The 23142-nt window shown below is 48.1% G+C and overlaps 1 protein-coding gene across 1 annotated transcript in view; it reads right to left on the bottom strand.

Annotated features, from left to right (window-relative positions):
* The window catches only part of LOC146863459 (interleukin-12 subunit beta-like), a 72685-nt gene that overhangs the window by 11751 nt on the left and 37792 nt on the right, over positions 1-23142 (bottom strand). Inside the window, exons 5-6 of the mRNA XM_085643176.1 lie at positions 17446-17627; positions 3902-4050 (exon numbers count right to left, since the gene is read on the bottom strand). Coding sequence (XP_085499302.1) covers positions 3902-4050; positions 17446-17627 — 331 coding nt within the window. The remainder of the gene's footprint in view (positions 1-3901; positions 4051-17445; positions 17628-23142) is intronic.

Genomic DNA, 23142 nt, shown 5'->3' with positions numbered 1-23142 from the left:
ATTGGAAGTCATCAAGGCTCTGTTTCAGCAAACCTGGGAAGGCACATACAGCAACATCTACGTAGCTTTTATGTAGTCACAAATGGTCCTAATAGCAGAATTGAGCCATTTGTGACCAAAAAAAAGCATTTTCCTATTTACAAAACCCAATTTTGTGATTCAGTAACCTATTACAGAATCTCAAAATGGGTTTGTGCTATGATATTAGTAAGTGGCCCGTTAAGGATGTTCCGTCCTGAGCTCGATTCGCAGTGGGATGTATAAATGTTTTTCACCCTAAATGCAGTTGCAAAACTTTAGCATTTTGCCATCATTTGAAAAATGGTGGTAACGTATTTGCAAATGGGAAGGGGTCCCCATTGTGAATGGTTATGAAAACGTTTTTAAGAGCAGGCAGTGGTCCCATTGAGCACTGCCTACCCTTAAAAAATTAAAAGAAAACTTTTCTTTTTCTGTTTTCAATGCAGCCCGTTTTCCTTTAAGGAAAATGGGCTGGATTTTTTAAAAATGTGGCTTTATTTAAAAGCCAACACAGACCTGGCAGTCTGCTGCCCCCGCAGACCACCGTCCCTGTGTTTTTTAGTCATTCCCAATGGGTAGCAAATTGCAACCTACCTCATGAATATCAATGAGGTAGGTTAATTGCAACCCACTGGGATTAGCAAACAGTGTTAAAAACACCATAGTACATAGCTGTTTACGATTTCCTAATAGAGAATCGCAAACATTCGTTATTAGGAAATTGCAAGCGAGAATCATTGTACATATGGCCCATGGTCTCTAACAGTGAAACAGAAGAGGCTCCTTTACAGCATTCCATTCCATTACCACGGGCACCTCTCTACCACTCCTAAGTGGACTCCTTAGAGCATTTACCATGACCAGTAGTATATTGGCCATTCCTTTGTGTTTATCCTCTGTTTCCCCTGGGTGGACTCTTCACTGCATAGAGGGCAAATGGTTGCTCTTCTGCCACTCCTGGTTAACAGGGTTCGACAAGTGGACAACAAAATCAGCCCCTGCAGAAACATTTTTCAACTTGCACCCCAGGAGAGAAGGTCCCGACTAGAGCTGAGCCATGGCTCCTTCATTAATGAGACGTGGCAGCCCCATCCAGCTGTGAAAGAAGCCTCCCTCCCTCCTCCCCCAATTTGCAGCCAACTGGGAAAAGACAAGAATGGTCAAATTAATAATGCCACCCTGCTGGGCAATAGCGCAAATCCGAGCATGCACGTGGGATTATTGAGTGATGATGCAAATGTGGCAAAACGGCCAAGATTTTGATGACATTGCTCTGGGGTGGAAGGCTTTATCAAACATCCAGCCAATACAATCCTTTCACCAAAGGTATCCCAGACCTTCTAACTTTGCCAGTGCATGTTTTGAAAATCCCACTACCATCTTCTTGCGTGATTTAAAGTATAGTTTGTTTTTGCGTTATCAATTTAGAGGAATGTAATTTAAAATACGAGTTTCCCACCAATCCAAGTATTCAGGCACTATCACACCTTTGCTCCCCGTTTGCCTCACTGAAACACATCATGCAACGTCTGGCCCATTATTGTGTTGATCAGTATCACATGAATGTTAAAAAAAAACCCTGAGAAAGAAAATGAACTTTTATCGATTTCCCTAGATATAGAATAGCGCTATCCATCGGCGGTATTGTATTTCTACATATCACAAGAGAAAGAAGTGTACAATACCCCTGCCTGGACAGGGCTCTCTCACAATGGATTGCATCACGCAGAAAACAACACCCTCACTGGCTCGGAGTAGACTGCTGAAGCGAAAGTCATTTGTATGTTTATTCGGTTTTAAACTAAGGATGGATGGTTTCCTGCATCATTCAGTTTGTGTTTACTTTTCCTGAGAATGAGATTAGTGCAAAAAGTAATTTGCAACCGGGATATGTATTTAATGCAGGCCATCCATTACATCTGCTGTTAAACCAGCATGGAGTGTGGAAAGCACTTCTTTACATAAAGCATGCATTATTAACAACGCGGAGCGCTCCATGCTGCTGAGCACACATCATGCATCGCCCATCAAGATTACCTATTATTAGCTCTTGTATATGGCTAAAATGAGGTTTTCTACGTGAAGCTGTAGTGCTGTTGTAAAATCGTATTTCTATGAACAAACACTCTACTTTTAAATATATCATATATTAATCATACCTGATTACGTTTATCCTTTCGCATATCTGAGTTGATTGGCATTGTTTTCGAACGTATATCATATATACCATCACTGTTAATTAATAGTTAAAGTGTGCAAGATTAGGAAAATACATGTATTCTCTCATTTGTGGTTTATAAGCCAAGGTTTATTGCATTTCTAAAGTGCAAGGGATTTGATTTCCATTGATATGCTTTTAATAGTGGTAGTATGCAACACCGGACCTCACCTCATATTCTCTATTCATCGCATTTCCTGTTCTACATGGACACTGAGAAACTACCACTTCGAAATTCAACACGTTGAAAGTGACAGCTCTCACAAGAAAATGATATAGATTTAGAAAATGAAGATAAATAAAGATGAAGGGGACAGAACACAAAAGAAACAAGCAAAACAGAAAGCAGCTCCGGGCTGGGGAGGAGACCTGGGAGGCGAGGGCTGCCCGCGCATGCGCAGTACCTGTCACTTTCGCGTGCAGCCGGTGTGGGAGCTGAAGTCCCGGGTCCCAGGAGGGGGCCCGGGTGAAGAGCGGCATATAGCAGTGCGGGGCTCCCATGCATAAGGAGAGAGCCCCGCGTCGTGCTGGCAGTAGTGGAGCTGGAGTGCTCCGGAAGCCGCCGTTCAGAAGGATTCCCCCCGCAGACCGGGTGAGTGGGATTCTCCATATGTCGAAAGTGAAACTAAATGCTGGCTTGCGAGGGAAGAGGGACAGGAGATGTGCACGCCGCGTGGCTGTAGGCACGTACACCAACTCAAATCCGCCAAAAGCCTGCGCGTGCACATCTCCTGTCCCCCTTCCAAGGCAAGTCAGCAACAATAGATCTCGCTGGCGATAGCAGCGCTTCGCGCTGCGTTCGCCAGGCGAGACCTAATAAAAATGTTAAAGGTATCAAGTATTCACCTTCTGAACTCCAGCACGGTTATCTCTGCAGCACCCCCAGCCCCTCTGCTTCCGGCGCCTAGGCCTAGGTGTGGGTTGAAGATGGAGTCCCAGATGCCTTGGGATTGTGTTACTTTTTTAACGCAGACCCATAATGAAGTGATGTAATGACATGTGATTCAATTGGTTTTATCAGAATAAATCAATACAATTGAATAAACGCCCATACTTTAAAAAGAGGGTTTAGTCAGAAGGAAAACTGTGTGCATGTAGCAAGTACTAGTCAGAATGTACTTCACTAATAATGAATGGTATTGTCTTACAAACAAGCACAGTATAGATGTTTTATTAACACTGCACAGTTTCACAAAGGTAAACTTACACTTTGGTGTTGTTATTAAAAATGTATCTTTGGGTTAAAACTGGTGTAGACATGTTATGGTATTGTTCCACTCTTTCTTCATTTATTTGGAAGACTTCCAGGACATTCCTTTTCTGAGTATTGCGTTGTTGCTCAGTTCTAGACCCTCATTTATGGGATTTTGGCATAAGCGCTTTGCTGCACTGCCCTATGCCAAAGTCAAAGGGCAGGGATGCACCGTGTTTATGTAATACGGTGCTCATTGATACCTACATCTGTGGATGCAGTCTGGCGCGCTGCCCAGCCAGCAAGATTCTTGCAACCACAGAAAGGCTGTTAGCTCTAACCATTTAGAATAAAACATGATCTATAAAGGGCATTATTCAAGGTGGATCCATGGTATTGTTCTGGTGTTTGGTGGTGGGTAGCGCTAGCAAGTACTCTGAACCTAAGTCACCACCTACTGTACTACTCACCTTATTGTTGTTGAACTGCAGGTCAAGGTGGAACAGCAGAGGGAAGTAGGTGTGAGGTCTCGCCCAGGAAGATGGATATGTCCAGTTGATATGAAACTGTCCTGGCTGCAGCCTCTGCATGTGCAGATTCTCAGGGTGGCCGGGCTTGACTGTACAGGCAAGGTAAGAGGACAGAGGTGAGAAGAGACATCATTATCTTGTGAGAATAAGATATGTTAGGTTCAGTAAGCTGCACAAGCTGGAGCCCCTCCTCACCACAAGGGCTGTAATGAAGTAATGAGGTTCTAGCTGGAGAACTTCAATGAAAATAGGAGGCTCTAGCTGGAGAACTTCATTGGAAATAGGAGGTTCTAGCTGGAGAACTTCAATGGAAATAGGAGGCTCTAGCTGGAGAACTTCAATGGAAATAGGAGGCTCTAGCTGGAGAACTTCAATGAAATTAGGAGGTTCTAGTTGTAGAAATTCATTGGAAATAGGAGGTTCTAGCTGGAGAACTTCATTGGAAATAGGAGGCTCTAGCTGGAGAACTTCAATGAAAATAGGAGGTTCTAGCTGGAGAACTTCATTGGAAATAGGAGGTTCTAGCTGGAGAACTTCAATGAAAATAGGAGGCTCTAGCTGGAGAACTTCAAGGGAAATAGGAGATTCTAGCTAAAGAACTTCAATGAAAATAGGAGGCACTAACTGGAGAACTTCAATGAAAATGTGAGATTCTAGCTGGAGAACTTCAATGAAAATATGAGATTCTAGCTGGAGAACTTCAATGGAAATATGAAATTTTAGCTGGAGATCTTCAAATGAAAATATGAAATATTAGGTTCTAGCTGGAGAATTTCAATGAAAATATGAGATTCCTGCTTTCTATGTGCTTTCTAGTGCTAATGCAGGCACCCTTGCGCCGTGGTGCACGGGTGTCTGCGTTGCATGCAGGATTGTTTTTGTGCTTGAAAGGGCTCCTTCTTGTATAAAATCAACCTTATGAGATATTTTTCTCTTTCTATGTGTGCTGCAGAATACAACACATTCAGAAAGTGGAAAATAAAGGAGAAATAAAGATATTTCTCCTTGTTACATCCCACCTGGGAAGACGTTGCATTTTGATGCATTCCCAAGTCTACCAGTAATGATAAATCTGAGAATGTGGCAAGATCCATGGGTGGATGTGTGGGAACACCCACGCTCCACCCATGGATGCGTGGGAACACCCACGCTCCACCCATGAATGAGTGGGAACACCCACGCTCCACCTATGGATGCGTGGGAACACCCATGCTCCACCCATGGAACGCCTCCCTGGGGCAGAGTAACGCAACTCAGCGATTTGGGTTACGTTACTCTAGATTTATCAAGTCATGCAGGGCCATGCAAGGTAGCCTTGCTTGGCCTGATAAATCTAACTTAAGAGTTGCGTCGCTCTTGCACCCCGTTGCCTGGCACAAGTGCGATGCAAGTCATTGATAAATCTGCCCCTCAGTCTGAAAAAAAGTGTCCTGTGTGAGCCTTCACCAGTGCAGGTTTATATTCACAACCATGTGGAACATGCATAAGGTTTATCGAGGCAGAGATTCAGGTTAAAGCTTGAACCTGGCAGTTCTCTACAGACAAGACGGGGGGTATTGATCTTAAAGTCACTGCGCCAGCAAAAATCCAAACAGCAGAAACACAGGGACAGATTCGTAGGAGTCGACTGCGCAAGACTATGCAAATACCTGAATCAAAACTGGGGGCAGAGGTGGTCCCTCTTCAGGGGGAGTCAGATCCACAGGTGACAGGGTTAGATGTGTTCTTCCGGGATTGGAGCGAAAGATCAGTTATTCTTTCTCTTCATTTGCGATGATCCCATTGGTGGTGTTCAATGCAAGAAGGTTGAAAATGGGTCTAGTATCGGTAATGCCAAGGTAACAAGCTTGGGGGCATATCAACAACGGCTTTATCTCTGCTTTTTTGGCTTTCAAAGCCAAAAAAGGAGAGATAAAACTAGTGCCCTATCAACAACAGGGTGCTAACATGCAAATTTGCATGTTAGCACCCTTTTACTCTACGCTTCCCCTTGCATCTCTAATGAGATGCAAAGGGGGCGTTCCAGAGTAAAGTAATAGGAGAAATGTCGCTAAGCGACATTTCTCCTATTATCAAGAATGTCGCTAACCCTGTTAGAGACAAAAAAAGCAGCGCTAACCGCGCTTAACGCTGCTTTTTTACGTCTGGTATTTTTCTGACTTAGCCATGATATCCTATGGAAGGAGGATATCATGGCTAAGTTTGCCTGTCCCTATCAACAAGGTAACGTGAGATTATCGCTGGGTTTCCAGCGATAATCTCACGTTAGCCTGTTAGCGTGAGGATTTTTATCGCTATTGAGATAAGCGTTGCTAATAGCACGCTATCTCAGCGATAAAAATTCACGCTAGCCGGCGATAATTATCCTAGCGCTAAGTGCGCTTAGAGATAATTATCGCCGGTTGTTGTTGATATGCCCCTTGGTTTCCAGCTCATCTGCAGCTTTCTTGGGATTCTCTAGTCTTTATTCTCCACTTTTAGATGACCCTCAGGAGTTGTCTGAAGAAAATATCACCCGATGGTGCATTAGGGGTCACTGCGACTATCAATGAAGATGGTTTTGGAGGACACTGGCAGGGTCTTAGGAGTTTTTCAACCGATCATATTTTTCATTAAAGAAACCATGGTACTAACAAGAAATCCCAGTCCAGCTGGAAAGGGTGGTGGGGTTGTGCATCTAAATGACTCTCAACCCATCGGAGACAGATGTGGTTGCTGCTTTGAATTTCTTGCTCCATTTAACAGCGGATAAGGCATACTAAACAGGTAATGTTTTCAGATTGGCTCTTTTGGCCCAGTGGGAGGACATCCATGGGTCTGCAAGCTTCTGAGGAGGACTGTGTTGTCAAACCCATGGAAATCTAAGTATACTCCTGTGGGATTGCAAGACATGTTTTAAAATTGTTTCAGACTTGTCTTCTGATTAAGGATCTTTCCAAGAAGGAGGTGTCGGACAACTTCCAATATGTGGTTATATCTGGGTTTGTGCAACAGGATCTTGGGAGTTAGATCGATATGGAATGGTGTTTTCTTTCACTGGAGTAATATTCAGGAGAACCAAAACCAACACCCACCTGGTTTCACATTTAAGTTTTTCAGATGTCCACAACCTATGCAAACACTACAAGGGACTTCACACCCACGAGGCTCAACGGTTATTGATTTCATTAAGTCAGGCGGGGGCTGCAGGAGCCTGCCTTGGATGTTTTTATTTCTGAAGCACATTTGGCGCTGGAGCTGTGGCCTCTAATGCGTTTCTTCCAGGGAGTAAGGTGGAGGACATCCTCAGGACAGCTGATTGCTCAGCGGATTCTACTTTTAAGACACTAACATAATCTCTGCCCCTGGTCCAGACCTAGACTACGGAATATCGCAAGCCATTGTGAAAGAATGTTTCATGTCTATGAAGAACGCAGAGGTGAGGACTCCCCATCAATGAAACATTTGATAGTTGTGAGATGTTTTGAGATGTTTCCCACCACCATCCCTTTGTAATAGCACAGCTGAGGTAAACAGTCAGCGGTACTCCAAGATTCTGATCTGAAAAAGTGCATAGATGAAAATATAGGACAGGCACAAATGTAGGGCAGGAGATGAGCTGCATGGCAGGTTGATGACATTTAGTCTTTATATAGGATAATGCTATTGGATTGCTGTTTTTGTCACATTATGTTGTTAATTTTTCTGAGGATTGTGGATTGTTTATTGTTCGATATGACCATGTTTAGGTCTTGCCTACGCAGCGCGCATGCGCTGCATAGGAGAGGACCTCATGTAATCGATTCCGTTTTTGCCCTAAAAACGTGCACGCGTTGCATTGCTTTGAATGGCAACGCGTGCATGTTTGGCAATTCCCTTGCGGGAGCGAGCTGCGCCATATGGTAGCAATTATCGCGCTCGCTCCCGCAAGGGAAACGCTGTGCGTTCCTGCACCCGGCCGCACTCCCCCCACTTGTTCTTTTGGTATTGGAGACTCCAGCTTGTTTAGGACTTGTGCCCCGGTCACAGCAGCTTGATTTTGCTAGCGAGAAAGTCACTCATTGATAGTGGTTGAAATGTCACTCATAAGTACACCGAAATTCTGAAATTGGCGCACATAAGCAGTCTGATGCCTTGGCAGCCATGTTTCGTTGCTTCAACTTTGTGAAGAAAAACGGACACCGTGATATTGCAAAGACAGAGCCAGGTCTTTAAATGTTTTTTTTAGAAATCCGTGGACTTGAATGTGTGCGTGCCGAGCTTGCATTCGCTGGCCTCCTCCCTGCTGACAGAAAGCGTCTACCGGTACCCACTAATTCACCCCGACCCGCGGCACCAGGCACTTCTGTGGAAGGAGGAAACTTGCAAAAAACTAAATCTGAATGTCACCTTGAAGTGGAATCAAGTGGCGGAGTGTTGAGACTCAGCCGCATTTCAGTTGCCAGCTGCATTACTTCCAGCCCCAGGCCTACCACGGAGAGTTGGTGATAAATTCACCTCTCTGTGACTCTTCCCAGAAGTAGCGCAATTAATAAAAGTGTTATTGCAGAGAACCGTGACACGGCCGGAGCCCGCCAATGCCTGAATAATAGTGTCATGGAACTATAACAAGCAGGGCCTCGCTGATATGGCAAGTGCTTTTTTTTTTATAAACACATTTTTATTGGTTTACAAAAGGAATGCACCAGCCATTCAGCACCATATCTTAATAGTCTAGGATTACATGCATAAATTCTCGTTACCCAATGTACAGACGGGAATAAAAACAAAATGGGATGGAATCAGACAATCCCCTTACGACTAGACCTCCCCCCCAACCACTTCCACCGAACTCTATGATATTTCTTGGGGTACCCACGTGCCACATACATGACTTTCTCCTGTGTGGTGCACCAATCCACACCAGTCCGCCATCGCCCCACATTTGGGGGTTCAGGGCATCTCCAGGAGGCCGCAATGTCTCTATTAGCTACCACCATAGCTGTAGTGAAAAACAATTTCTCGTTACGAGACCTGTCCAACCCATCAGTGATGCCCAGGATCGTGGGTTTCGGGTCATAGGGAACCCCCCATTCTATGACCTCGGTTAGTTCTTCCTCGACGCCCCTCCAGAATCCCGCCAGGTTGGGGCAGGCCCAAACCATGTGAAGGAAGTCAGCGCGGTCATGGCCACAACTAGTACAGGCTGAAGACGGACTGAGCCCTGCCCGATGAAGGCGTACCGGGGTGAGGTATGCAGCATGTAAATAATAGAGCTGCACCAGGCGCAATATGGCAGATGCGGTGACCGTTCTGGGGGCCATAAGAGCGTCACGCCAGTCCTGCTCATCCAAGGGCCCCACCCAGTCCTCCCATTGTGCCCGCAGTCGGTCCAGTGAAGTTGGGGTATTGTTGATCAGTGCACGGTAAATGCGGGAAATGCCACCTTTCCCCAGGTCCCCAAACATAATCTGGGCTTCAGGCGGACTGTGATCCGGAAGCCGTGTACCTGTTGTGAGGTGCGAGCGTAGGGCATGTCGTAGTTGTAGGTATCTAAAGAATTGAGAGTGGTGCAGTGAGTATCTGGTTTAGAGATTGACGAAGGAGCGCATGTGATCCCCCACCCAAACGTCACCCAATTGCGTGATACCTGTGAGGTCCCAAGCCCCAAAGCCCCAAAGCCTGTTCACTTCTTTGAGCCAGGTCCCGTGCCACAGGGGTGTACATTGGGTCAGTGTGTGCGTTCATCTGGTATGCCGCAATGCCGTCCGCCAGGCCAGTAACACTGAGCGCGTCACCTCCGGCAGACAGGAAGGACTTGGGGTCCCATACAGAAAGGACTGGATTCTGGTGAGGCCCAGCTCCCCCAGCTCGAGCCTGTAGGCCGGATTGGACCATCCCCCATTGAACCAGTCATGTATGGAGAGAAGTCGCGTGGCTAGATAGTATAAATAAAGGTGAGTCATCCCCAAACCCCCATCGAACAAAGGGATCCTGCAAATACTGAGCGCCAGTTTGGACCGTCCTCTCCCCCACAAGAACTTGCTGGCCATGCCATCGAGCTCGCGGAACCAGGTCCGGGGAAAACACACAGGGTGTTCTGAAGCATGTAGAGAAAGCGGGGAAGCACCATCATCTTAAAAAGAGCCACCCTTCCCATGGGGTTAAGGGGCAGCGACTGCCACTTCTGGAGGTCCGCCTTGGCTCGTTTCACCAGTGGAGGGCCCAGCTAAGCTTGGGTAGTAAGGTCACCCAGATCCCCATTTGAAGGACTGCCGGCGCAGGGGTATATCGGATTGCCAGTCGAAGCATTCACGGGAGAGGTGTAGGGGAACCAGGACCAGGACCGATTTGTCGGGATTCACACGGAGGCCCGAGGCCAGTTCGAAGGATTGCAGGATACGAAGACAATGTGGGCCGGACCGGGCCAGGTCTGCTAAGTAGATGAGGACGTCGTCCGCGTAGAGGGCGATTTTATCTGGTTCGGCGCTGGGCCACTCCCATCCCCGCATCCAGTCGCATGACCGCATCAGGGGCTCCATCACCAAAGCAAAAAGCAGGGGTGAAAGGGGACAACCCTGCCTTGTCCCCCTGCAGACCGAGAAGGACTCTGACAGGGCTCCGTTTACCAGGACACGAGCCCTCGAGAGGGCGTATAGAAACTTGACCATGGCCCGAAAGCGAGGACCGAGTCCCATCATGTCAAGAACGTCCCGAAGGAACCCTCAATCCACTGAATCGAAGTCCTTCTCGAAGTCCACCAGGAGAAGCACCAGATATGGGGTGAGGAGGTGGTGATGGGTCTAGGCGGAATGCAGTCTGCGAAGAAAGTGTCGGGTGCCGCGTAAGGGCATAAACCCACATTGATCGGGGTGGACCAACGTAGACAGGTGGGGTTTGAGCCGCTGGGCAAGGATTGTCGCGAAAAGTTTGACTTCGGTGTTAATGAGGGAGATGGGGCGATAATCTGTGCACCGCGGTGAGGGGGGCTGGGATTTCGTAAGGACCACAATGGTGGCTATGTCTGTCTCCTGAGGGAAGGAGCCTTTTTCCACAGCTTCGCGAAACAATTCAGCAAGGTGAAGGATGAGAACATCACGATAGTGAGCATAATATTCTTGAGGAAGACCATCTGGGCCCGGTGTCTTTCCAGAGGAAATGAGAGCGATCGCTTCTCCAATCTCCTCATGGGTAATGGGGCGGTCTAGATCGGCTTGAGTAGTGGAGTCTACACTCGGAAGGCAGCCGCCCTCCATGTCCATCAGGTTCACAAGGGACAGGGTTGGGGCTCGAGCCTCATATAATCGGCGATAGTAGGAGGCAATGGCCTACGCCATCTCCACTGAACCGTCTGGTGCCGCTATCTCGGGGATTATACGGTTCGCCCTTGGGTATGTAGCAAGGCGGTAAAGGAGTGAGCCATTCTTATCGCCCCACCCATATACCCTGGCCACGGAGGAGCGCCAAAGAAGTTTGGCCGCATCCTGCGACAGCTGTTTGATCTGTGACCTGAGCCGGGTAAGGAGGCTTGTATCGGAAGCATCTGGGGATCGGGCCGAGGCACCTTCAAGGCGCAGGGCCTGCGCCTCCCGTGAAGTAATTTGTTCCAATTGGGTTTGTTGTTGAAGCTTGAGCTGGCCCTTGGCGACACCCCTAATCGTGGCCTTGCCCGCCTCCCACAGGATGCCTGGGGAGGACATGGATCCTTTGTTAGAGAGAAAGCACTGGGCCAGTTCTCGCCTCACAACCCTCCGAAAGTCCTTGTCCAGAAGGAACCAGGCATTTAGCCTCCACGTTTGCCGGATAGAGGCGGGGGGGGGGGACCTGTACGGATCATCACTGGGGAGTGGTCAGAAATACCTCTCGGATTGTACCTGTACCTGTGTGTGGTGTGCCGCTGAGGTATGTGTGAATCATTTAGAGTGCGGGTGCCATATCCGCCAGGTGTCGCATAGACCCAGTGATGTGGACCAAGCCCTCAGCTGTTTGGTTTATGCGATTCTACCAGGGGATGGTGGACCGGTCGTGTCGCGGTCGGTTGATGACACCACGTTAAAGTCGCCCCCAAGGAATGTGGGACCCAGGGGCAGGGACGCCAGGAGGTCAACAGACTTAGCTAGGGTCGTCATCCGCATCGAGGGAGGAGAGTAAAGGGACACCAAATTAAGCGGGTAACCATTTAGTGTGCCACTAAGGGCTACGAAAGTGCCCTGGGCATCAAGAGACGTCTGGACAGTCACAAGGGGGAGGGAGCGGAGGGAGCGTTTCACCAGGATTGCCACCCCTCGGGAACCCCGAGTTAACCCCGAATGCCACGCTCTGTCATAGCCGTAACGCGTTAAAAAGGGGCAGTGATTACCCAGCAAGTTAGTTTCTTGTAAGAGTAGGATATCCGCCCCTAGGCGCTGCGCATATCTGAGGACAGCCATGCATTTAAAGCGGTCCAAGAGGCCATTAATGTTCCAGGCCATGATGCGCAGAGGGGCGCTTACTAAAGGTGTGTCAGACATGTTTGGTATAGCATTGGGACTACAAGTCCGAAAGGGGAGGTCCGGTCTGCTTGTCTTAACGGGTGCACGCCAGGGTGCTTTGTGAGTGCTGGTGGGACAGAACTAAAAAGCAAAAAATACAAAATTGAAGAAAGAGCTCCCCCCATCCCACCCCTGCTATACTTCAGGAACGGAAGCATCTGTCGCCTTACCAACAAACCAATGAGTAAGCAACCAAACTAAAATGCTTGGGAATGGGAAGGCGTGGAGGATCCCTTCTCAATTCAGGATGCAATAGCCCTGCGGTCCCTCACCTCCGAGGGAGGCCGCCGGATCGCCCCACTTCCGGCCCACCACCTTCAGCGCCGGCTCAAGGCCCAGGAGGCAGAAAGAAGGCGCCCAGCACCACCAAAGGCCGCCAGCCGCTCTCGATCTGGCTGTCGCCCTCGAGGAGCTCCCCAGCTCACGAGGGCCAGAGGTCACGACCCGCAGAGCACTCCAAGAGTCTGCCAGTGCCACACTTAGTGGAAGGGAGCCGCCATCTTGTCCACGGGATACGGCAGGCCGGTCCGCTGCAGCAGGGGGCCCGGTATAATGTTCTGCACTCCCGGTCGTGCCGCCCGGAGTACCGCGCCGACTGAGCAGCAGATGTCAGGTCCCGATGGCCCGTTTAAGGTAAGGATTATGGGCGGATGGTGGAGGGGTCCACCATCTTGGCTCGGCAAGCCACGCCCCCTATGGCAAGTGCTTTTATCAACATTATATCCTGCTGGTTAAATCATGTAAATTATGTGAGTCCTCCAATATTCCTAGAGAAATGACTAGTGTCTGCGCGCTCATTCCCGACCGATACAAGGCAGTTATTTCGCAGGCAGTACGCTTAACAATTTGTATTCCTTAATAAAGACAAAGCTTATTATGCAGAGACGCCCATTAACACCTTTATTTAACAAGCTTCAGAGGATATTGTTTTCTGCCGCTGCCCGTATTTTATTGTTATGTGCGCATGTGGCTTAACGGCTAAAGCGGACGATTTTGAAGCAGGGGAACCAGGTTCGAGTCTGGCGAGAGGTCCAAACATCTTGTGATTCTGGGCAAATTACGTTATCTCCCCCTGCCTAAAAACAATGATACATGTATGTGTCAGACTGTAATGCAACTGGTGCTCATGTAAAGCGCTTTAATACCTTGTGGTCAAGTTCGTGCTATATAAAACTGCAAAAAAAAGCTCAATGGCCATTTTTAAAAATTGGGGAATTATCGAAATTAGCACAAATCCTCCGCCAAAATAACCTGCTACTATGGATCCGTGTTCTTGTGCCTAGGAGGTAGCACTTCTTTAAGGAAAGGGCACTAAGGCGGAGTGAAGATAGGAAAGGTTAGAACCTGCAGAAATCCACTGGGGAGAATTTTACAGTTTTTGACGTAGTATAAGCATTTTTGTCATGCACTCACTAACCACCAAATATTGTGTTATTTTCCACATTTACATTTTTCTTTACGAGACCTAGGGGCAGATTCACAAGCCCCTTGCGCCTCTTTTACGCCACCATTGCGTCACTTTTGTGACGCAGCGGTGGCGCAAAACCAGCGCCATGCTGTGGGGTATTTACAACGTGACGCATCTGGGAGATGCGTCACGTTGTAAAGCCCTGCACCAGAAGTAGGCGTTCCTGTGCAGGGGGGGCGTTCCGTCGCAGCAACGCCTCCTAAAAGTGACTGAGTGAAATCTACAAGATTTTACTCAGTCACTTTTGAGCCCATGCTGCGTCAAAACCCTGCTCCTGCTTGAAGCAGGCGTAAGGATTGTGCAGCATTGTGAAGATAGGGCACCCCAGAGCCTTGCTGGAGCTGCGTCGCGCTTGCGACGCAACTCCAGCAATGCGCTGCCTTTACGGCACAGATGCGTCATGCATCTGTCAGTTTTTGCCCCATGGTGCGCCGCATTGTAAATGCGGTGCATCCATGGTGGCGGAGTCGTGACGCACAATAACTGGCGCATCCCTGCTGATATGCAGGGATGCGCCAGTTATTGTAAACCTGCCCCACAGTATTTTAATAAGCACGTCATTATTTTTCATTTACGTCTTATTGCTAAACAATATCCTAGCTCTTTCCAGAAGAGCACACGGAAAGGTGCACAACGCTGTCCTTTACAGCCCACCTTAGAGCGCCGCATCCGATGCACTCAGGCGATGCTGCAATTGATGCATGATATGCAACATTGCTGCATGTATGCGTGCTTGCATATGCTTCGTACAGTAGCAGGCACTAAAGCATATTTTAATACTCTTACAGGCTAACAAGAGGCCTGGGGATGCCAATTTTCTAGGATTTCCACTATGGGAATCATTCTGTTTTAGGATTTACTGCACATGGATCTCATGTGAGTAGCCTGAAGCTCCGGCGTGGCTGCGCCTTCTGCGGACCAACGGGGGGCAGTCCCGGTGAGGGCGCGCGCTTTCTCTTTCTCATGTTTTTATAACTTCCAAAAGTTACGCTTTTCTATCATGAGATCCTTGGAAAAGTGACTGCAGAGTTTCTGAGAAGCCAGAGCCTAGACAGTCTAAGTTGAAACTGTTGAAGCAGACGCTCCTTCATGGTTGTGAAGCATGTCCTACATTGGATGAGACCTCCCCTGACTGGACACATTGAACGAGACCTCTCCTGACTGCACACATTGGATGAGACCTCTCCTGACTGCACACATTGGATGAGACCTCTCCTGACTGGACACATTGGATGAGACCTCCCCTGACTGGACACATTGGATGAGACCTCCCCTGACTGCACACATTGGATGAGACCTCCCCTGACTGACACATTGGATGAGACCTCCCCTGACTGCACACATTGGATGAGACCTCCCCTGACTGGACACATTGGATGAGACCTCCCCTGACTGGACACATTGGATGAGACCTCCCCTGACTGCACACATTGGATGAGACCTCCCCTGACTGCACACATTGGATGAGACCTCCCCTGACTGCACACATTGGATGAGACCTCTCCTGACTGGACACATTGGATGAGACCTCCCCTGACTGGACACATTGGATGAGACCTCCCCTGACTGCACACATTGGATGAGACCTCCCCTGACTGACACATTGGATGAGACCTCCCCTGACTGCACACATTGGATGAGACCTCCCCTGACTGGACACATTGGATGAGACCTCCCCTGACTGGACACATTGGATGAGACCTCCCCTGACTGCACACATTGGATGAGACCTCCCCTGACTGCACACATTGGATGAGACCTCCCCAGACTGCACACATTGGATGAGACCTCCCCTGACTGCACACTCTGAGAGGATTACCTCCCCTGACAGCACACATTGGATGAGACCTCCCCTGACTGCACACATTGGATGAGACCTCCCCTGACTGCACACATTGGATGAGACCTCCCCTGACTGGACACATTGGATGAGACCTCCCCTGACTGGACACATTGGATGAGACCTCTCCTGACTGGACACATTGGATGAGACCTCCCCTGACTGGACACATTGGATGAGACCTCCCCTGACTGCACACATTGGATGAGACCTCCCCTGACTGACACATTGGATGAGACCTCCCCTGACTGGACACATTGGATGAGACCTCCCCTGACTGGACACATTGGATGAGACCTCCCCTGACTGCACACATTGGATGAGACCTCCCCTGACTGCACACATTGGATGAGACCTCCCCAGACTGCACACATTGGATGAGACCTCCCCTGACTGCACACTCTGAGAGGATTACCTCCCCTGACAGCACACATTGGATGAGACCTCCCCTGACTGCACACATTGGATGAGACCTCCCCTGACTGCACACATTGGATGAGACCTCCCCTGACTGGACACATTGGATGAGACCTCCCCTGACTGGACACATTGGATGAGACCTCTCCTGACTGCACACATTGGATGAGACCTCTCCTGACTGGACACATTGGATGAGACCTCCCCTGACTGCACACATTGGATGAGACCTCCCCTGACTGACACATTGGATGAGACCTCCCCTGACTGCACACTCTGAGATGATGACCTCTCGCGGCACAGACAGGGGCGCTTGGGAATACTAAAATAACAATCTTGGCAGTATCCATCATCCATAATCCAGGTGAAATCAGGATTAGGAAAAATACACGAGACATCACAATAATCGAAATGCTCCAATCAGGAGAGCTAGCAGTCTCTCTTACTATAAAGGTTAAAAAACAGTAGATTAAACTTCTAACCAGATGTACTGTACCCACCGCTGCCGAGGGTATTGCCATTAGGTCTTTACTACACAAAGCATTCCTTCAGCTCCCCCCCAACACACCTCACTGCCCTACATCCGATCAACCAGTACCATAAAACCCCAAAAACCTCTCTTGACCCGCCCCCATGACACGTGCTCCCACCCATTCGCCTTGCAAGATTCTTTTCCTGAACCATGGTTGTGTCGATGGGCATACTGACTCTGATATCACTCCTTTCTTTCTCTGAGCGCCTGTATGTCAAACCTTTTTTCCGTGGTTCTCTTTATCCACGCAGGCACAGCAGCGGTGCATGGCACCCTTCCCTTCAACATGAACAAGCATTGGCACAGCCAATAGGTTTCACCTTTGGGACCTTAAGTGTTTAGTTATGCAGCACAATATCCTTGGTGCAACAATATCAACTGTTGCATGGCTAAACACTTATAAGGTCCCAAAGGCGAGAACTATTGGCTATGCCAATGCTTGTTTTCTTTGCTACTGTGCGTATAAATGCAAAAACCTCTGTGTCCTATATAGAATTGTAACTTTCCTTTACAAAAGCCTGTAGAACATTTTCAATTCTGCGGCGATGATTGAGAAAATGCACATCCCCACATAGAACAAATAGGTAAGTGTATGCCCCGGTGCAGAAGCAGCGGTTCAGTCAATGCACAACCCATGATCCGGCAGAGAACTGACGAGTCAGTAATGGCACAACATTTCCTGTCATGTTCTTAACTCTCCCCCCAATGAAGCAGCGCCAATTCAGCGAATGTACGTACTTATGTCACGCAGAAACATTGTCCTGTTATCAGAGACGTAAGTGTGGTCATTCACCGCCTCCACGTACACAGTGAAGGCCGAGTCCTCTTCGCCATATGGACAGGATCTGGGCACCTCCAAGTCAAATGTGGCCACCCCCTCGTTGTTCATGCGCACTTCAATCCAGTCCAAGTCTGAGTCCCTGGAAAAGACAAGAGGGCGAGCGATGTTAATGCCTTCGAGCATGCGTCATTTGTGACTTGAAATGGTTGTGATGGACAAGGCGGAAATGCACTCAGCGAGTCCTAAAGAGTAGAGATAGCTCTAAGGCTCTCGTATTATCTCCCTCGTTATACAACCACCTGCCTTATCATGCAGGGTGATGTCAAATCCTGTTAGAGATTTTTTTTAAATGTTGATCAGACATAACTGGCGCATCCCTGCATATTAGCAGGGATGCGCCAGTTATCTTGCGTGACTCAAAAAAACCCTTGCGCCACCATGGATGCGCCGCATGAAGGGGCATATTTACAATAACTGGCGCATCCCTGCATATCAGCAGGGATGCGCCAGTTATTGTGCACCACAGCTCCGCCACCATGGATGCGCCGCATTTACAATGCGGCGCACCATGGGGCAAAAACGGCACAGATGCGTTACGCATCTGTGCCATAAAAGTCACGCATTGCTGGAGGTGCAGCTCCAGCAATGCTCTGGGGGGCCCAATCTTGTTAATGCTGCGTCAATCCTTACGCCTGCTTCAAGGAGGCGCAGGGTTTTGACACAGCATGGGCCGAAAAGTGACTGAGTGAAATCTTGTAGATTTCACTCAGCCACTTTTAGGAGGCGTTCCTGTGCCGGAACACCCCCCCCCTGCGCAGGAACGCCTACATGTGGTGCAAGGCTTTACAACTTGACGCATCTCCCAGATGCGTCACGTTGTAAGTACCCCGCACCATGGCTCAGGATTTGCGCCGCCGCTGCGTCACAAAAGTGACGCAACGGCGGCGTAAATGAGGCGCAAGGGACTTGTAAATCTGCCCCTTAGAATGCGGCGCACCATGGCGCAGCGATAGACAGATGCGTGACGCATCTGTCGACGTAAGGGTGACGCCGTGCTGGAGTTGTGTCACAAGCGCGACACAACCCCAGCACTGCTCAGGGGGGCCCTATACCTTATATGCTGCATCTCCGGTCCAACTCTTTTACCACTCTTAGAAGTTCTCAGAGCAAAAATTGGCCCTACTTTATCATATGGCATAGAGATATTCAGGGGCAAGCTGAATACTGTCTTAAACCAACATACGACTAAAATGTATAAAAAGGTACTCCATTTGCCAAACTCCGCATCCGCAGCCCAGGTAAGACTAGAGCTAGGGATATTGAATTATGATGTTTCTAACATCGGTTCATATCTAAACCTCTGCCATAAATTGAGGCAAGCGGACTTAGGCACACTAGAATCCTTGGTCTGGTTAGAAATCACCCAGAAAAACCCAGGAGGTACGTTTGGTTGTCTTTTCAAGGACCATATCCACCAAATGTCGGCGAGTGAGCAATGGGCCCTTAACTCTAGTCGGGCAGTATTTAAGACTGGCATCAAAAAATGTGTGAGAATGAGCTCTCTCATAATGGATAAGGCACTTCTTACCAAACGTAGTCATGCTTGGGCCCTTGTAAATTCATACAGACGGCTAGCCCCTGCCTCCTACCTGTCTTGCACCTATTCACTGTATCTAAAACTTAGTTTTATGGCAACCAGAATGGGTGACTGGTGTTTCTTGCAAGATTTGCCCCCTTGGCGACGCACGTCAGAAAATGTAACCTGTAGAGGGTGTGGCAAGACAGCCTAAACTCTGCTACATGTGGTTTGTCTCTGCCCAGCCTTTAATTCTCAACGCAGGTGCAAACTCAAATTAGAGTGGAGTAGGCTGGGCGCTCGGACATGCAGGCAAGCCATTATCATGGCCCTGAACCCCGAAAATACAGATTTAAACCTGGGTTTAATAATTTTTATTCAGCAAGTATATCGTAATTTGGTGCAAAAGAGGTCTTGCTAATAAAATTTTTAGGGAAGATGAAATGAAATGATTATCACGCTCTGCAATTTGACAGGTTATCTCATCAAATTGTATTTCAAAGAACACTGTCTTGCTTTTAATAAGTATGTTGCACTTTCACTCAGTGTATTTTAAAACAGTTGGTTTTTAATGTGAATTTTGTAAATTCTTTTAAAGATATCTGTGCTATATCTAAATAAAGATTATTATTATTATTATTATTATTATTATATGCTGCATCACTACTTACGCCTGCTTCAAGCAGGCGTAAGGATTTGAAGCAGCTGGGACGTAAAATTGACTCAGTGAAATCTTGTAGATTTCACTGTGTCACTCTTACGGGGCTTCCTTGCGACGGAACGCCCACCCTGCATACATTATACATGATACCGGTATAATGTAGCGCAGGGCTTTAGAACGTGATGCATCTCCCTAGATGCGTCACATTGTAAATATGTCACATAATGGCGCATTGTTTACGCCGCCGCTGCGTCACAAAAGTGACGCAACTGTGGCGTAAAACTGTCGCAAGGGGCTTATAAATCTGCCCTTTGTGTCTTACTTATAGGGTTTAAAACGAGGCTCCTTAAGTGACCACTGAGCACTTCCTCTGCCATGAATGTCAAAGCTGCCTCGCGGACTCTGAACATCAACCATGTTTGGATAACACCAGAGTGGCCAAGGAGGACTTCTTCCGAACCAGTGGATGATATACACCTCCCTAAACATCTTTGGGCCTTATTTATGAGGCCTTGCGACAGTTTTGCGCTTCCGTTGCGTCACTTTTTGTGACGCATCGGCGGCGTAAAACATGCCTTCTGTTGCGCTCTATTTACAAAGTGACGCATCTAAGCAGATGCGTCACTTTGTAAACCCCTGCGCTACATTATACCTGCGTCAGGTATAATGTATGCAGGGTGGGCGTTCCCACGTAAGTAAGCCTCGTAGAAGTGACGCAGTGAAATCTAAGAGATTTCCCTGCGCCACTTCTAGGGTGCAAATGCGTCAATATCTTACGCCTGCCTCACAGCAGGCGTAAGACTGAATCAGGTCCTTTCACATGGGGCTTGCCCCATGTGAAAGGACACATTGCTGGAGTTGCGTCACGTTTGTGACACACTCCAGCAATGCGTCACTTTTTCACCTACAGATACGTCAGAAATACTGACGTATCTGTAACTCCTTGCGACATGATGCGTCATACAGTAAATATGACGCATCCATCATGTCGCAAGGAGGACATACTGAGAAGTGACGCATTGCTGCTTTCACGCAGCAATGCGTCACTTCTCATAAATGAGGCCCAATGGATCTATTTACTAAGAGTTATCCTTCCAAAGGGTTTTGCGTTTAAGCAAGGATCCTCAACAATGTGAGCACTTAGGAACAGACGTGTAATTTTAGAAGCTGGTAACTAACTTTGAGCATTATATAACTAGTCGGTAATTTCTCCGTATCATTCATGGATGTTTTTTTCTATAAGTTATATTATTATCTCATTGTGCTTCCCATCACTGATATATTGTTTGTGTATGAAGACATGTGGTGTGTGTACAATGTGCTATAGCAAGAGTCTTCGCTTTATCTGCCACAACAGTGGATTACAGATTGTAGTCCTTCTCTTGATAATATAAATGCATAATTTAACGATTAAAAAGTGCTCCATTCCACAATAGTTTGATAATGTTACTTCATGTCAATATAGACATTGCATTCCAGTTTTGGACTTGGGCTCAACAATCCCATGCATTCTGGGAGTTGTATTCCATTTACTGAACTATACCACATTTCCAGATTACAAGGGTTCCTTGGAAGTAAAATTGGACTGAAACAAAAATGTCCCTGAAAACCATGATACTGTTGTGTTATATTAATGCACAGCAGGACAGGCAATGACCTACCACCTTACCTGTCCATGGTACAGTACCTTCTAAGTATATTTCACGTCACAGACCACTTCTGTGGACACATGTGCAAAACCAAGTGCATTTTCAAGCCCAAGTCAATGCAAGACGACTATCACTGTCACTGGTGTAATGTAACCCAGGCCAAGGCCACCTGTGCTGTGCTCAGGGAAGCATCTCAAAGGGTTGGTTACTGCACATCCCCTGTCATTTGCAATCAGTCAGCCTCGTATGGGACAGAGTGAGAAGTGTCCCAGAATCTGTCATGTAGCACAGGTCCTCTGGCCTCCATTCTGCAGCCATCAGAAGACCAGCCACAGCACAGGTCCCACTGAGATGTTTTTGCAGCCAAGAGCCCTTCAGTTGAGCCGGTCATTGCACACCAAGACTCAGAAGCACCCCAGCCTCCCCCGCAGGCTATGTCCCAAGACCTTACTACCATTTAAGACCAGGAACCAACTTCAGGACCTCCTGTCATGTTCCTGCCACGAAAAAGAATGACACTGACACAATCACTGCACCCCAAGCCACCGATATATCCCAGGATCCCCTGCGTTTGATGACCTCTTTGCCGTGGAAGGCCAAAAGCCAGTCCTAGGACCAGCTCACCTTTTTCCATGATGGAGGGCTCTTCAATTGGTATAATCACTTTTTCCAGTGGATCAAAAGCTCCCCCAGCATCCCCTGTGCAGGCTGTTCCTGTGAGCTCAGTGCTGGCGCCAGACCTAGAACCAGTCTCAGGAGCTGCTGATATGTTTCCACCACCAAGAGCTCTTCAATTGAGCCAGTCACTGTGCCTCGGTGCCCAGAAACTCCCCAGCATCCTCAGCGCAGACTCAGACCTATGACCCCCCCCGCCCGCCATGCTAGACTTAGAACCAGTCCCAGAGCCCCCTCTTCAACCTTATTAAGAGTCCAACTTGGGCATCCACCACTCAGACAAACCATGAGCACCATGTGCCTCACACATACTACAGCACCCCACATACCTTCATTTAATCCCTCGCCAGGCACACACACACTGTTCCTGAGCAACATACACTAACAACCTGATCCACATATTGCTTACGAGCTAGCGCGCGCACACACACACACGCACGCGCACACACACACACACACACACACTTTTACTCTGCAGTCTATCTGACACGCTCTAGATGGACTGGTGTTCATCATGACACATGACCCACACCCACTTTGTTTGTTCCAAAACCCAACATATATGGCACACAGAAGACAGGAGCGGAGCCATCAGTGACATTCAGAGATGCTCCTGGCCTTGCACACTCAGCAGATAGCTTCATCCAAGCCAGTGTAGCTTCTCGCGTCAGACGGCCTCCTTCACCCTGACCCAGATAACCCCTCAACCAGAATTACATGGTAGGAATGTCAGACCTCATTCATTCCACTGCTGTTCAGCAGACCCACCATACATTCTGTTCTGTTGGATCTGTGGAGCGCCTGGCTACCCAAAGGCTTCCCAGCGCTTAGCAGAACCAACAATACCCGAAATGTTTCTGCGTGCAGATCAAGAAAATGGCTAGTTCAGAAACAGCCAGGTCTTTCAAAGGCTTTATAAAAGTGTATGCTACATCCATTTGGCTCAGTCTACTCGGCAAGGAGTTCAATCACTAGGGGCCAGATACGTAAACTAGCGTCCCCTCCCACTGCGTTTCCGCCTACTCCTACATTCCTGACACTTCAACCAATCCTGTGACTCCTGCACAAACACAATTAAAAAAAGCCTTTGATC

Source organism: Triturus cristatus, chromosome 2_2 (genome assembly GCF_964204655.1).
Source record: "Triturus cristatus chromosome 2_2, aTriCri1.1, whole genome shotgun sequence".
In the NCBI taxonomy this organism is placed as follows: Eukaryota; Metazoa; Chordata; class Amphibia; order Caudata; family Salamandridae; genus Triturus; species Triturus cristatus.
This window is presented reverse-complemented; position numbering and strand designations above follow the sequence as displayed.